The 17,073-nt window shown below is 38.3% G+C and overlaps 1 protein-coding gene across 1 annotated transcript; it reads left to right on the top strand.

Annotated features, from left to right (window-relative positions):
• The first annotated feature begins 621 nt into the window (after window positions 1-621).
• On the top strand, window positions 622-7,445 carry LOC116267268 (protein YIP4b-like). Its single transcript, XM_031648898.2, has 3 exons — window positions 622-1,269; window positions 6,613-6,687; window positions 6,887-7,445. The coding sequence occupies exons 1-3, from the start codon at window positions 775-777 to the stop codon at window positions 7,145-7,147; spliced, it is 831 nt and encodes a 276-aa protein (XP_031504758.1). The 5' UTR covers window positions 622-774; the 3' UTR covers window positions 7,148-7,445.
• Window positions 7,446-17,073: the final 9,628 nt, after the last annotated feature.

A 17,073-nucleotide genomic window follows, 5' to 3' on the forward strand; every position in this document is an offset into this window, starting at 1 on the left:
TTTTTTTATGATGTTTCCAGGAAAAAAGTGCTCAAAATCTTTAAATTTTTAAATCACGGACACGCACATAACTTAAGTTCACATGGGTTTTATGGTTCCAATCAAATATACTTAAAAATAAATCTAATTTGCTTCTATTATTACATTTTTGAAGTCAGTCCCCTCTTTCACTTTTATATATGTTTCTTGATTAGAAAAGCAAAAATCATGAAAAGATCGATAGAAAAAACTTTGTCTTGAAAATTTGTTATTTGCCAAGGAAAAGATTGTAATCGCTTTTAAAAACTGTGTTTTGCACTACTTTATAGTTTATACTGCTGCTATATGTAACTTTCAGTAGCTTTAATAAATAAGTCAGTGCGTTGATAAACTGAAACCAAAATGTATTAGCGAAAATGATAAACCTTAATCTAATGATAAAAGATAACATCGAAAAAGGTTAAAATTAATGTTTTTTTAATTGACAAAAAATGAATTTGTTTTACGAAGGAATTCTGCATTCTTTTTTGAAAAATAATATATATATTTTAGTTTATGAGCAAAAAGAAGCATGAAAACGAAAATAACTAATTTTATTTTTTAGAATTTTCAGAACAAGGGTCCCGGTAGAGAGGGGTTAAAGTTTCATCTTCTTTCTCCCTCGGCTTGGTCCGAAGTACCTGTCGCTCTTCCGAATTGAGGCGCAGGGGAGCTCTCTGCGTTTCGAGGGGAAGAACTCTCTGTCTCTCTCTCACTAGATCTTGAATTGCACGGTTTTCCGACGAAGGAACGAAGATGTCGCACAACGATACCATCCCCCTTCATCCCTCTTCCCAATCGGACATCGACGAGATCGAGAACCTCATCAACGAGAGCGTCCAGTCGGCCAGCCTCCACGGATCCGTCCCTGTCGCCCCCGCCCGTCCCCCGAGCCCTCCCAGGGTGTCGATCCCCGTCTCGTCGGCCCCCTTCATCACATCTTCCATCCCGCCGTCGACCCAGAAGCCCGTGCCTCCCGTGCCACCCGTGGCACCGAGTTCGAACGCCAATCAGAGGCAGAACATTGCGGCGACCGCGTTCGGTTCAGCTCCCAACACGCTGACGGAACCTGTTTGGGACACGGTGAAGCGAGATCTGTCTAGAATCGTGAGCAATTTGAAGTTGGTGGTCTTTCCGAATCCTTTTCGCGAAGATCCGGGCAAGGCGTTGAGGGATTGGGATCTTTGGGGCCCTTTCTTCTTCATCATATTCCTCGGTCTCACGTTGTCGTGGTCAGCATCTGTGAAGAAGGTACTGGATTTGTTTGTTGGAAGCCTTCATGTCTTTTTGGTAGTTACTATCTTCTAATCCAGAGATTAATAATCTTAATTAAGGCTAAAGCTAATTTTTGGTGTTATGATTCACATAATAGAAAAATTAGTTCACATTCGTCGTTGTTTCTCTTTAATGACCATTGATCGTGGAATTCTGTATGGTATGTGACTAATCTGCGTATGATTCCTTTCATGGAAATTGTTATGACGGTTTTAGATCTGTATGTAATATGATTGATATCTTTTAAACCGCTTGATGCTCATGGGCAACATGTTTGCTCATGTATTAGCTACGAACATCTTGGAAGTAGGTGTATTCTTTTCTTCAATGAAGATCGGGCATCCCCATGGAACTTCTGCATATACTTCTACGGTAATATGGTGGAAAACGGAATTAGTCATTGATGGTCAGTTACAATTCACACAGCATGGGTGATTAACATAGATGTGTTTAGAATGAATATGAGATCATGGCTGATAGCCTGGTTGTCCGTTGTGCTTGGAATAAGTGGCTGTGGGAAATGGAGAATGGAATCGATTCTTAATATCTAGAGGTGGTCCAGATGAATCATTGTGTATGCAGTACACAGGAAGTGCAGGAAAGCTAGAGCATGTGAAACAAAAGTTTTACAATGTGCTGTAATAAATATGGTAATGAGACACGGAAGTAAACATGTTGTCACTTATCTATTCACCACTAGGGAAGTTTAAGAACAGGTAGAAGTTCAATGTCTTATTTCTGGCATGTGAAACGCCCCTAGACAGCATACAGCTTTCCAGATCTGGTATGCATGTGTGTTAGACTGTATAGAAGTATGCAGGATAGAAACTGGAAAGAGACTTTTTGTTTGAATAGTGATTCTGATTCATAACAGTGGAATCAACCGTATGAAATTTTAAAAGGGCAGATTGAGCTGTATCTGAAACTAAAGGATAACATTCTATTCTACATACATTGGGCATCATATCTAGATGCTGCACGAGCTTATACTTTGCATGTGAGTGAAACTATAGTCTCCAGAATGATCATAATCAAGAATCCAGATTCCTAAGACTCAGAATCAGGATCTATCAGGAGTTCTGATTCCCATGTCATGCTGCTTTAATTTGGTCATGAATATCAGTTTTTACATTGCATTCTCTCTCTCTCTTTTTTTTTTTTTTTTTTTTTTTTCATATTGGAGTTTTGCATGTTTATATCAATTCATCAAAATTTCATGAGTCCAAGACTCCAACATATCACTTTATAGATCGTTCTCCACTGGTTCCTACTTCTTTCCCACTTTCTATATTATCTGAATTTGAAATGACTGCTCTCTGATTCTAATTCCCATAATGCTTTCTGTAGTGGCAACTGTGAGTGAAACTAAGTTTATAAGGAATCTTAATGTCATCCATTCAATTCAAGCAAGGTTGCTGATTCCATCCATGTATCTGAAGACAAATTATTCAACAAGTAACACAAGTTACCGACATGGAGTTATTAAATTTCTGAACAGTTTGCTTCCTGAGGAAGGGTGGAAGCATTTCATAGATGATAGACTGGCATTAAACTATAGGGGAAGGTTTAATAGGGCAACTACATGGAACTGCAAACCTTGACGTCAAAATATTATTTTTTTGTATACTGTAACCAGTTTAGTACTTTGATTGCTTCAATTGGCTAACCAAATAGCTGCATCATGTTGGTTGTTACTAACCAGCTGATTTATGGTACTTGTCTGACACACATGGTCATTGTTCATATCTTTTGTTTTAGTTTATGCGTTCTGCATGACTACATGTGTTTTTTTGTCTTTCCTTTCTTTGAAGGCTACTTATTTTTAACCTGGGCATGCATTATCTGAAATAAGTGTCCTAATATGCATAACAAACCTAGATGTTAAAGAAAAACTACAAAATAAAGCTAGAAGTTTACATTCAAGGCTCAAGCGACTATGAGTTGCATCAAACATCAAATTTACTATAATAAGTGTCCTAATGTGCATAAAGAAACCTACATGATAAAGAAAAATTACAAAATAAAGCTAGAATTTTACGTTCAAGCAACTATGAGTTGCATTAAGCATCAAATTTACTATAACTAAAGAAAAACTACAAATAGTGTACATGTTTTAATAGAATAATTTAAATTTAACAACTTAAATTACTTCTGATACTTATGGGATATCAAACAAGTAAACTTTGGGCCCCATTTTGTGACACCCGAAACCTATGTCACCTGAGTGCGGGGTGCGGGTGCCGGCGTGGCACATCTCAAAAAATTTAAGTGTGGCAAGAGTTTTTATTTTATTTTATTATTATTATTTATTTATTATTATAATAATAATATGTATATAATATATATGACAAAAAATTGTCTATAAACCACAAAATTATTAAATAACAAGATCAAAATTGCATTTTGCTAATCATGGTATCATTATCAATCATCAGTTCAACATTCAACAAGAAATATACTTTTGTTTTGAGTTCACAACGCTAGTTTTTTAATCAGAAACCAGCAGAGACTATATACATTCGGGGAAGATCACAACTCTACCCTAAAGAACAGGCTAAAGTCTCACACTCAAGCCTAGGTTACGGCAAAAGAAGCCCATGGTCTTCATATGTCAGACGTGAAATGCAAGTTCACATCTAGCAATGAATGCCAATAAATAAGTTTAAAGAGTTATCCGCTATTCTAAAGAGCTATCCACTATTCATTATCATAAATTGCAACGCAGAAAAAAAATTCAGTAGAAAATTATAATATCAGTAACAAAAACAATTTATTTTGTGAAGTTGCGGAGCAAGAACCACAAAAACATTCAATCACATAAGAATGAAAACATGGACGAAAACCATAGAGATCACAAATTCTAGAAAAAATAAAAAATAAAGGATAAATTAGGTAAACATAAAAGGCAGGTACCAAACATGCACACTAAGAGGGATGAAGAAGAGGGACGAAGAAGACGATGAAGAAGGATGAAGAAGAGGGACAAAGAAGACAATGAAGAAGGACGAAGAAGAGCGACGAAGAAGAAGGGACGAAGAAGGGGGACGAAGAAGAAGGGACGAAGAGGGACGAAGAAGAGGAAATAGGGAAAGATGAAACAGGGAAAGAAGGAAACCTGATGCTGCTGGATGGAGATGATGCCGCGGACGCTGGTCTCCGAATGGAGAGGTAGTTTCCGGCGGAAGAGATGATCGCAGGCGAGAGACAGAGCAGCGGCAAAGGGGCGAGGTCGATGCGGGTGCCCGATCGACTTTGTTAAAAATAAAAACAAAAAAAAACCCTGAAAATTAGACCAAAATAGACTGACTTGCATTTGACCGCACCCGACTCGCGTCAAACGCGAGGAAAAAGACAATTTTAGTCAGGTGCGTCTGACTGCACCCGACTCTTGTTTGACCAGTTTGGGTGCGCACTGGGGCCACACCCGCACCCACATCGCGTTGACACGGGTGCGAAGCTAAAAATGGCGCACCCCGATGACTTAGCCCGAAACCAGGACTTGACCTGGTTTGGGTGCTTGATTGGCCTTATTAAGTTGAAAATTGGGTATTTGATGTTGAAGTTTGAACCCAGTAACAAACACCACGTTTCTTGAAAAACCTTTGGGGTCGAGGAGCTTTTTCACTGTTCTCACCCAGTCTTTCAAGGGGTTCATGACTTCCCTCTCCTTCCTTTGTTTCCCTAGCACTATTACTAGTTGGGGGAGCTTGGATTTGTTCTGACTGCTCTATCTCTCTCTCTCTCTATATATATATATATATAAAAATATAAATATATATATAAATAATATGAATAGGGACCTGGTTGTAATCTTATTTGGCAGAGTACGAGAGCGCCCATGTTAATGAAATGATCTTTACATGGAAACAAAAGAATCCTGAGTGATTAATCAAGAGGCTATTGATATGTTGCTTAATTTTAAATTGAAGTTCGTCGAATCACTGTATCACTCCGGGTACACCTCCTGTGATTTGGGTGGAACACTAACAGGCCCGCGGTTGCTCAATGCCATCAACCAACTACAGCCATATGTTGTGTCAACTGTCAAGTGTCAACAACCAAGGAAGAATCAACAGAATGCTTACTTTCACGGTTGGAAGAACCCAACACTCACCGTTGCCCTGTGTAGTCTAGGCTCCTCTGTTGAATGAGATCTACTCTCACTGATCCAAAATTCCTTTTCTGACAACTACTTCAGCGAATCCTAATCTCAAATAAAGCTGCTGGAACTTGAATGCCTCATTTCTTTCTCTTCTTCTGCCTTCTTCATTAGTGAAAGGGATCTTTGAGAAAACTCTTTTGACAATTCCACACACACACACACACACACACACACACACACACACACACATATATATATATATATATATGTATATATATATGTATATATATAATCTGGAACTGAATTTATGGGATAAGGATTCAGCACTAAGGTCATAAAACTTCAAATTTTCATTTTAGAGGGTAGAAATAGGGACCTGGGGGTGGACTCATATTTGGCAGAGTAGGAGAGCTCCCTCATTAAAGAAATGACCTGATTCTTTACGTGGAAATGAAAGAATCCGAAGTGATTAATCAAGAAATTATTGCAGAATCTAAAGTATCTCTAGTATATGAACAGATGAGTGAACTGATGGGAGCTTGTATCAAAGTTTGTTTGACTGCCTTAACCATGGCGGAATATTTCTTGATACTGATGGAACCTACCTAAGAATAATTTTGGTGCATGAAATCAGCCTTACATTCTATTTGTGTGTTGTAAGAATGCCTACCATGACACACGTTTGTGCTCAGCTTTAGAGAACTTACATAACTTGGAGATTTTGTATATACATGTACATGTATGAATGTATGTGTGTGTGTGTGTGGGTTATCTAGCGAGAGATTCTCCATATCATACCGTAAATAGGTTACATCTGATATTGCACCCATGAAACTAGTGCCAGGGGTGTACTATGTGGGTTCCACCTGTACTTATGGTATGTATCATAGCATACGTATGGTGTGTCATAATTCTTATACATTGCTTAAAGGAATAATTTCATCTTGCTTCTTTCTAGGTCATCTTGACATATAATACCAGCGAACATAAAATTTGACAAATTCTCCATTGTCAGTGTCGCTTATTAATATTATTGTTGGTAATGCATATGATTGCCATTGACAATGAATAATTTTCTATGAGATATGATGCTTTTCAGATCTCTGTGAGATACATTTTGCTTTTCCAAGTCCTGCTTGAGTAGCCTTGTTCTGTTGCAACAATGAACCCTGTTATTGGAAGGGCTTAACTAATGATGTTTTCTCTCTCTGTTGCAGTCTGAGGTTTTTGCGGTTGCTTTTGGGGTCCTTGCTGCTGGCGCCATTATTTTAACACTTAATGTTCTTCTTCTGGTATGTATAAACCTCATTGGCTTTTTTTTTTTCCTTTAATTAATTTTGCCACTTCTGGTTTCGATATCACTAGTACACGGGGATCTTTTTTTAGTTAGCAAGGCATTTCTCCATTTCCAGCTCAGAAGTTGTTGTTTGAGTCAGGTTGAAACTTGAAACAGATGGTTATTTGTAGTGACTAGACATTTGTTTATTCCAGGGTGGGCATATCATCTTTTTTCAAAGTTTGAGCCTTCTGGGGTATTGCCTGTTCCCTCTCGATGTTGGAGCTGTTCTTTGCATGCTGAAAGACAATGTGATACTTAAAATAATTGTGGTGTCAATAACACTGGCGTGGAGCTCATGGGCAGCTTATCCCTTTATGAGTGCTGCTGTCTCGCCCAGAAGAAAGGCTCTTGCCCTCTATCCGGTCTTCCTTATGTACATCTCTGTTGGTTTCCTTATCATTGCTATAGACTAACAGGGGGTGCTTTTTTCATCTTGCGAAGCTTGATCAACAATATCCAGGATGATTTTTTCTGTATCAGCTGTCGTATGTAATTCATCCAGAGACACTTGATCAGCTGATTTTGTCTTCTTGCATTTTGTTATCTGGGTCACCACTTACAGTTGAGATTGTGCAGTTTTGTTATATAGTCTGTATCACCAGACTTCGGTTGTATAGTTCATTCACACAGTAATTGTGGTAAATACTGTTTGAACAGATGTAGCCTACAAAGCAAGACTTCAATTTGCTAAATCATGTGCTTTTTGCTTCTTTTGTCTGTTGCAAGCTTGATCATCTTGTGTTTGAGATATTTTGTCACATATTAATGTGGAATTCAATCTGGCAAGTTTTTCTTAAGAGTTTGATTACATTTCATTCTCCTTCTTAAGACTCGCTTCCATGGAACATCAGTTTATGCTTGATGCTTAGCTCAACTTAGCCTCTAAAATATTGGTGAGTCCACAATATCTAGTTATAAATTGACCTTGATAAACAACTTTTTCTGGTTCTTGCAGTCAGGTCCTATTGGTATTAGACACGGTCTTTATCATCTGATCTGATTCCTGAATTTTCATATGTTTTCGTCATGTAAAAATCTGTTCGAGGACTTAAACGTAGAAACTGTTAGAGAAGGTGCATAGTTATGCACCATTTTTCATTTTTCACCACTGGCAGTACCTGCTTTAATTGACTATATCAGAGGCATCACTGCAATTTTTTTTGTGGGATGGCTTTAGGTCCTATTTGTAGAACATGTGAACTGTTTGTCAGCCACTGGAGGGTACTGGAAATGAGTAAAACGACAAATCCAACTCAGGCATGTTCTCTTAGCTGCATTTTGATACACCAACTTGTTGGAGCATGGAGCCCAGACCTTTTTTTATATATGGTCCTTAAATTTCTTTGAGAGGATTAAGATTTTTCATATATGAAGGATTAGCATTCGTATTCTTGTAGCTTGTTCTGGAAGAAATAAAGACAAATCTGGTGCCGCATAATTGGAGGAGGATCTTCTCCAAAACACATAAATCCTTGTGTTGTTTGGATTCTTAGATCGGTGTACGTCAGTGTTATTTCTCTTAACAACTACTCATCCAAACAGGTGTGGATATCAATTGACTGTCTTGTAGGGCAATCAGAATTGTGTGGAACTGGTTAAGAAATTAAGAGCTGGCTGGATTGAGGATCTAAGGTTACAACAATCACATGTACATCTGAAATTCATTTTGATGTTGCAAACCATGAAAGACCCTCTGAATGGATTGCGCGATTTTCGAAAATCTTGTGATACTCACTAGAAAAACAAGCAAAATGAAAGTATCTGGAAAATTTTGCTAGATTTTAAAAATCTCAGCAAAAATGAATCTCGGGGTCTCTCTCACGATTTTTTGAGGTTTTTGTGTTATTTTTTTTACTTAAATTTTCATTTATTTTGTTTCTCTTCTATTTTTTAGGTTTTTTATTATTTTAAAATCTGCTGATATTCTTTCTAAAAATTTTTATCGAGAAAAACAACTTTGCTGAAAATACCGGAGAAAAATACTGTCCATATTTTCCCGATAACAATGTTTGTGGCAATGCTCTAAATAGGCATTACAACCGCTTGGCTGCGTATACCCTCATCTTTTATATTAGGGCAAGGATCATGATGAACTCCTGGTTCTCATCCAAGTTTGCATATGAACATTTAGGCTCATCTTAACATCGGCATTTTTCACAATTTGAATAAGTAATCCATGCAGGACTTAAAACACTTCTGTTTTGACATATGAAGCCAAAGTTTTCGCTGCCTTAAAGAAGAGTCTATAGTGTGACCAAGGGCTTGAGACAGCCCTCGACGCTGCACAAGCCAAAGATGAATGAGAAGTTAAACACTGACACTGTGACAAATACAAGATTTTCACCCTTTCATGCGCCTCCTTAAGGTAAGTAGCAAGGTGATCAGACCCTTTTCATGTTTCTCTTTGATTTCCATGTTGTACATGATCTGTTCACGCACAATCACATTTCTTATCATGGTTCATTCATGCCATTGTGTGTTTTAACTGTTAAGATGTCTAATTATCCTTCTTATCTTCTCACTCAGAAGGTTAGAATCGCAACATTGCAAATATTGTTGCACTAGCCTTAAGTGTGTTGTGTAATGAGTAATCCTTACTGCTTAATTTCCTGAATTTTTACCAAACTGATCCATGTAAAATCAAGCATCAATTCATGGTAAAACTAGATATGGATCACACGAACGTCCTGATTTGCAAATTCTCTGCGTATGATACAGGTCAAAGGTAGTCAATGCGTACCTTGATCCCGGACACTTGCGATTCTTTGTGCTAGTGGCGGAGCCACATGGTGGCCGGTGTGGACAGTTACCCACACCAGCCTCACAAATTTAATTTTATGTTAATAGTTTGATATATCTGATTGTTTATTATGTAGATGTGCCTCTAAAAACATTAAATTTATTGAATTAGTGCCTTTCCAGCCAAAAAAATTCTAGCTCCGCTAGTGCTTTGTGCCTTTCAGGTTTCTGGATGTTCTATCCCTTCAACGCCTTCTTTATTCTCCTCTTCTAGCTCTGTCTCTATCACTTTATTGTCTGTGCTACAATAAATATATGATTGGATTTAGATTCAGTTACATATACATAAATCCAATCCGAAACCGTATCTGAATCCGATGTGATGTCACTTCTTAAATCCGAATTTGATCCGATTCCTTAATCTGATATTAATTTTTTTTTATTATCTGATTTTTTTTCTGATCGATTTGGTCAGATATCTTATTCAAATCAGATATATTGACAACCCTAATTGCAGTCCTACATATGCAAGTATCTATGGCCAAAGTTGATTGTACTGCCCAATATGTAGTCAGATCATAAAACTCATGGTTACTGCTAGCTGAAAGATCACAAACTCATGCTGCCGGATGAAAAGTTTTCTCATTTAGTGGAAAAGATTGGTTTTGAAGGGAAAAAAAAAGAAAAGAAAAACCTTATGCACTTGAAAGGTCCTGGTACCTAATAGAAACCGCCATGTCAGATTCAGATCCATATCCAAAATACAACATTGCACCAAACTTGGAATGTTATGTGCAACTTGAATCAGATGTCCCTTGGACCTGGATATTTGACCCATTATGGTTCGAAAATCCTATACCAGATTCGAATTCCACATGTACCAGAGTGGGATATATGCTTTCTTATCAAATCTCACTCCTTATATTCAGATTTCAATTTTTATGAGATACCTTAACCATTGACTTTCATGCTATCATTTTTCCATGTCAATGTTCAAACCATGCATCCTGCTTTCCATCCAGGTCTCGAAGCAGCCCTAAACCTCAACTGGGGAGGAAGGCGAGGGTAAAGCGGTTTTGACGTTTCATCGGATTTCCGTGTCAATCTTCAAGAAGGGCCCACTTTGGATTCCAAATGTGAACACAGAGGATCCTATCCACTGCGATTCAAGGGCAGAAGAATAGGAGAGAAAATTTGTGGGAAATTTTCATTAAGGAGCCATAGCCCAAAAGGCAGTAGGCATTTGGCTTGGGCTTGACTTGAACTCGCTCGAAATAGCTCTAGTCGGGCTTGACTCGTTTATAACGAGCTGAGTTCGAGCTTACAAAGATACTCGAAATGATGAATGAGTTGAGTTCGAATATCAGGAACTTGACTTGAGTCCGCAAACCACTACTCTATATAATACTGTTAAAACCGGTTCACCGGTTTTAACTTTTAGGGTAAAAAAAAAAATTATAAGTTACACGAGTTAAATGCTTACACAAGTTAAACGAATTACATGAGTTAATGCTTACACGAATTAAGCTCGAGCTCGACTTGGCTCGTGTGCAGCCCTAGGGCTACCTTTACAATTGCACCTTTTACCAAAGTTAAAATATTAGTTATGATATAGGATATAAATGAATCTTCTCCTTATTTTTCTTTTTTAAAAAGTGAACGTCAACGTTTCTTAATTCCGAAGAACAATGGGGAAAAGAACAAATTTTCAGCTTCTAACCAACATTGTAAAAATTAGTTCTGACTCGAATCTGAAACGGGCACAGTGGCTCTAAGAAAATGACTTAAAATATAATATAATTTATTTTTTAGTTTTCTTTCGTTTAATGTATCAGCCCGCTTCGTTCCGTATAGGCCGATACTGGCTGAATCGGCTTGTTATCGTCCAAACCTTCAAAAGGTTCCGAAACCGGCCCCTACCTCATTGAGGGGGAAGGGCCGATTAGATGCATATCAACCGATGCGAACCGGTTTGAAATGCGAGACGTACCCATGTTTGAAATTACAGTAAAAAGTTAAGCCATTGAAATTTTCCAAGAATTTATTGTCATATGGAACTCAAAAATTTACAAGAAGTTCCATATATGTGGTACTGAACCTCAACTTTTATGACTTCCATAATGCCCACTACTTATTTTATTCATTTGTCAAAAATGGGGAGCTCTTGTCAAAATTCTGCTCGTTGGAGTTCAACACTATGCAAACTAATACTCTAAAAGTATCAGATCTAAAAGTATTAATATTCGTAGAGAGCTGAAGAGTCGAGATCGAGCTCCAACACAGCCAATCGAGTCAAGCTCGAGTTGGAGTAGTGAAGCTTGTGACGAGCTCGAGCTGACCAGACATGAGTTGAGTCGAGCTCGAGCTCGACTTGGCTTGTGTGCAGCCCTAATTATTCATAGCCACCAACTACATATGGCCAAAAGTATCTAAATCTTAACCAAGCATAAAACTAAGAATAGCTTGTTGTTGAAGAACCTGAAATCAAACCAGAAACGGCTCTTTCTTTGACCCGAAAACAGTTTGATACTGCTCCAAGAATCTGTCCTCAAGTGTTACTATTGCTAAATGACTCGAGAAGGTCAAGCAGATCTTTCTCTCTAACACCATCTGAACAAAGTATTTTTTTTTTTCTTTTTCCATTCAAAAAAGCAAAATCATAACGGGGACAATGGGGGATCTGAAATAGTTCTCAAGGTACAAAGCGTGGACCATAAGGTGTAAGCCGCCAAGAATATTTTTAGCAGACAGTTGGCCTGTAAGAGATGAACAGACGCTCCCTCTAAGTCAAACGTTGAATAAATGTATGTGGACTCTCCTCCTCTCTCTCTCTCTCTCTCTCTCCCTCTATATATATATATATATATATATATATATATATATATATATATATATATAGACACACACACATTAAGTTTGTACAGCACTGTTTTATCTTCATGGAGTTCCAGTGAAATGGTTCCACTTTGATTGCCAATGAAGCGAGAGGGGCCCCATTTGAGCTTTCAGAGTCAAGGCAAGGCATAAAATATAAGGCTAGCCGACCTCCTACACTTACTTAAGGTCCAAGGAACTTTGACCAGAATCAGACTTTCCCCTCTCTGTTCTTTACTTTCTCCCCTTGGGTGGTAGTTGTGGCTGATCAGGTGGAGAAGAAGAAAGAGACCGTTAATGAAGACAAGTACAGCAGTCGATCACAGTGCCCAGTCCAAATTTTTCCTTGACCATTTTGCTTCATCCTTGACTCAATGCAGAAGTAGACGTGAATCTCATTCATCTTGCAATTTGTTCAGCTTAGAAATTACTGCTTGTGTTTGTTGTTTTACTTGTGTAATTATTGATGTAACACTCTTGTTTTTAATGTATATCATATAGAAGTGGCCTTATCTTTAAGTCCCATGAAGTTTCTTTAGAAAAAGATATATATATATATATATATATATATATGCAGAGAAATAATGATTTTTTTGAACCCAAAATCTATTTCTTACTGCACTTTTGTATAACATTAGGAAATATTTTACATATGCATAAATGGAGCGAAGTCTAGCTAACTAGAGCATTTAGCCAAAGGGAGCAGCAGAGCCATGATTTTTTGGCTGAGAGGCACTTTGAGTCACCAGCATAGATCTGGTGTGGGCACTTCATTTAGCTAGACTTCACTTTTCATAAGTACACAGGCAAAGCTTTGGCTTTTCAATGTCACGAGCAAAGCAAATATGGTTCAATTTGCTTGTGATGTGACATGACCTTAATAAACTTAAACAATTTGAAGATGCGAGTGGTTTGACGAGAATGAATAGCTTCCTACAAGCCGACAACGGCAAAAAAAGACCATTTGTAGTGGGTGGTGGGTCTAGCTTCAATGTAATGAGATTTTGGAAAGGCTGGTGTAGACACTCGCTCACACCAACTATATGACCTACTTTTGGCCCCTCACCACCCTCTTTTCCTCACTGCAATATGAACACTTAGTTTTAATGTTCTATGAATATATTTCAAATTTTGTGGTAGATTAATGAAACACTCACAAGTGTTCGAACTACACTTGTGAAACATTCACATGTTTTGCTTTTGATATGTTAAGGTGTTATCTTTGTTTTGACTCACTTTTTGCAGTAAAGAGTTGCCTCGAGAATTCAAAACCGAAACTGGCCGTGTACCAGTCACCACCATCCCACGCACCAGAACTTGGATTGGGCATCTTATTCACGTGGCAGTTGGCACTGGACACAACGATGGAGAAAGGCCTCCCGTGTGAACGAACCTGAGGTCAATTCAATATAGACTAGCGAAGAGAGAGAGAGACCAACGTTACTAAATTTCCAAAATTTTGATACGACGTTCCCACGTGTACTCTTAAAGAAGAAAGATCCAAATAAAACACAAGGAAACGCCACAACGACTACAAAATGTGAACACACTTCTCATCAGTCCTCAGGAAGAACAAAGAAGTAAACACGGCGCATCCAGAAAAATTCAACAAAGTGAAAGGAAAGAGATTCTGGCCAGCAGGGCATATTACTGCTGGAGACAGCTGGGTCAATGGATTTTTTGGATATAGATCCACTAGATTCATTGGGTTGTTTCAAAATGAGACAAAGTAAAGCCAAAGATGAAGAATCTCCGGATCTATACCCAACTCATTTACAACCTTAACTGAGCCTAGCCGGCTCAGCTATTCATAAGGATTTTTAGAGAGTGATGTTTATGTTTGACAGCCTAGGATCTTAGATCCATGACTAATACGAAATCCACATTTTGTTGAACTGTTTAAACAAAACAATTGATTTCAACATTGTGTATTCTAGATCTAGCAAACCTCACCTGAGGGCCGGACCTCAGATCCTTAATAGATCTCAGATCCGCAGTAAACAAACATAGCCTAAATGGCCTCAGCCACAAGGGCCTTTTGGCATAGAAGAAATGAGTCACGCATGTGGTCAAGCAGCCTCAACCAGCAGGGACTTGATCTGATTTAGTCTTCACATCAACATCATTTACAACTGTAACATACTTTACAAATTGACCATCCCAACTAATAGGACCTTCTCTTTGGCTTGGCTTTCAATACATATACATGCTTTCACTCCTACTTTGCTGCTTGTCTTTCTTTTTTTTCTTTCTTTCTTCCTTGAGGTGGTAGTGGCTGTGGTAATCAGCAGAGGAAAGGAGAGGGAGTGACTAATGAAGGCAACACCGACGAGTGATGCGGCTCAATTGCCGAAGAGAGGGTCCGTTAAGAGAAAGATTTTCAAGATCCTTCGCTGTAATGTCAGTCGAATCACTAGTCGTTTCTTCAAGTCTGTCGTCTCATGCAAGCAAAAGCTGTAGCTAATCCTCCTTTAGTCACGCTATACATGCTTAGGCTTGCGCAGAAGGATGATATGCTTATGAAATTTGAAGTTTGACTGCTTTTCTAACGGCCAACTGCACCAATCTCCTTAGGCACCAAGTGTTCTGACCTTCTCTTCAATTTTTATGTAAGTTCTTCACGAAGAACAATGTTTCTTGTGATTGTTGTTCTATCCCTCAATTCATAATATCGATGGCATTGGTTTTCCAGTACTGAAGGTTACCTACTCCATCTCTAACATGCAATATCCAGTATTTCCAAATGTGGGGACAACCCATTTCCTCAGTTCACAGCGTAATTTATTCCAATTTTTGCTGCTTACAAAGAATTATCGTCTTAAGCAAGTCAGCAAGCCTTCCGCAGGGAAGCAACTACCAAACTGAAAAGGTTGGTCGCCTGAAGCAGTGGTGCTTGGGGCACAAACTGAAGGACCTAATCACAGAGCTGTTCACATGCTGCAATTCGGTGGAAAGGACTATCTGTGCATCATCAATCTTCTGGTTTTAACAGTTGCAGTTTTCGCATAATTGTTCCCCATGCCCATGTTTGGTTAAGATTTTGTGCAGGATTGGAGTATTTGCACTTCGGTAGTGGCCGGACCCAGTCGAATTTATATAAGCTAAGTACATGTAGAAAATAATTTTGAACAGATTCGGTACTTGCAGGACCCGTAAAGCTGCGAATTGTAGCCATTTTTATGTTCTAAGATATGCCCCTGTCCATGAACAGGGGAAGTGGCAGCATGGAGCATCAATGCTCCTTGGTTCCCGAATGGTGTGATCTAACTAAGAAATTAGCTAAGTTGGGAAAGGAACTGCTCTGTTGATTCACAAAAAAGTAGACCACGACTATTGAATGGCCTTCAAAACATCCTGAGCCCTCTCTTGAAGTGCTCAGGTACCGAAGCATTTCAGAGGTAGAAGGAAACTCTGATGTTTAGCAGAGGCAAGTGGTTTTAGAAACCTGGAAAGGAACCCACTTCATTAGGAGCCCCCATGGCGGATCTTTCTTTTTTCTTCAACTGCGACGATTGACTGCTCTTTTACTGTTCTATCAGCTCGTTTCAAATTTTTGTTGCCACATGAACATATGAGCTTATTCCGTGCATTCCCATCGTTAACTTAGCAGAAGAGGAAGTCCCTTGCAAAATGAAGATGAGAATGCCAACAGTCGTAGAAAAAACATCTGCTGAAGAAGCAGAATTCAACTAGTAGCTTCTCTGATGAACGGTTACAAAGTCGATATAAAGAAAAAAGAATGCATCTATTTTTGTCTGTTTTAGTAAGGATTCAAGTTTAAAAATTAGGATGCAGTCTTAGTTTAGGAATTAACTATTTACATACTAGTTCCTTTTCACTTGACTTTAGTGCAGGAACTAGTGTTATCTCTCTTTTTCACTTTGCTTTTTTAATTACTTCTTTTAGTCTTCATCTATGGAAAAAGCTGTAGTTAAAATTAGTAACAGGCCAATAGTTGACCAAGGAGGGGTCATTGGGCACCTCTCACTTTTCCATTTTCGTGTTTTAGTTTTTTTTTTCGACTGTAAGAAGCAGTCTAGGTAAGTACTAGTGCTCTCAAATAGTATAAGAATTCTAACTATTGACTAACATAGAATATAAGTGTATTATCAACTCTTCAATTTACAAGATTTTCCCCGGTGATATTATAGAACTATTAAAATAATTAATATCGTGAGCTTTCCCTATGCCCAGATATAGCCCAGACCGATGTTTGCGACTTACAGCCCCGAATTTTCTGGGTCTTTTTTTTCATGACGAGTTTGAAACTTTGAATAGCAGACAGTATCAGTCTACCGAATCACTGATACCCAAAAAGTCGTACGGTTGCAAATATGAACCAATTCGGGGCTCCTTACTGTTATTTTTGTACTCTCCTCCCACCAACTTGAGAATAAATCATTGAGATCATATTTTTGTTCTCAGAGTCCAAGTTTACTAACTTCACCAGCTCTGTCCATTTGAGAAAAGCCTAGGCAAGTCACAATGAAGATTCGTAGGCTCTAAATTTGACGCATGCAGTAATCTTCAAGTCTATGGTTTTGCAATTGAGAATAAAATTTCTCTGCAACAAGGGTTGGAACGTTTTGAAAAGTTTTATTTCATACAACAAATAAGGCCAGGTTAAGAAGCAGTACCGTGCACACATTGTGCTTTTATCTACGATCAAAGCAAGATGAAGTTCTCTCCAAGATGCAGCAGGGTACGAGCGAGTCTACATTCATGA

This window comes from Nymphaea colorata, chromosome 13 (genome assembly GCF_008831285.2).
Source record: "Nymphaea colorata isolate Beijing-Zhang1983 chromosome 13, ASM883128v2, whole genome shotgun sequence".
Lineage (NCBI taxonomy): Eukaryota > Viridiplantae > Streptophyta > Magnoliopsida > Nymphaeales > Nymphaeaceae > Nymphaea > Nymphaea colorata.

Coding starts and splice junctions, on each gene's coding strand:
- LOC116267268 (XM_031648898.2), top strand. CDS start 775: ATGTCGCACAACGATACCATCCCCCTTCATCCCTCTTCCCAATCGGAC. Junction 1,270..6,612: donor GGTCAGCATCTGTGAAGAAG/GTACTGGATTTG, acceptor TCTCTGTTGCAG/TCTGAGGTTTTTGCGGTTGC. Junction 6,688..6,886: donor CACTTAATGTTCTTCTTCTG/GTATGTATAAAC, acceptor TGTTTATTCCAG/GGTGGGCATATCATCTTTTT.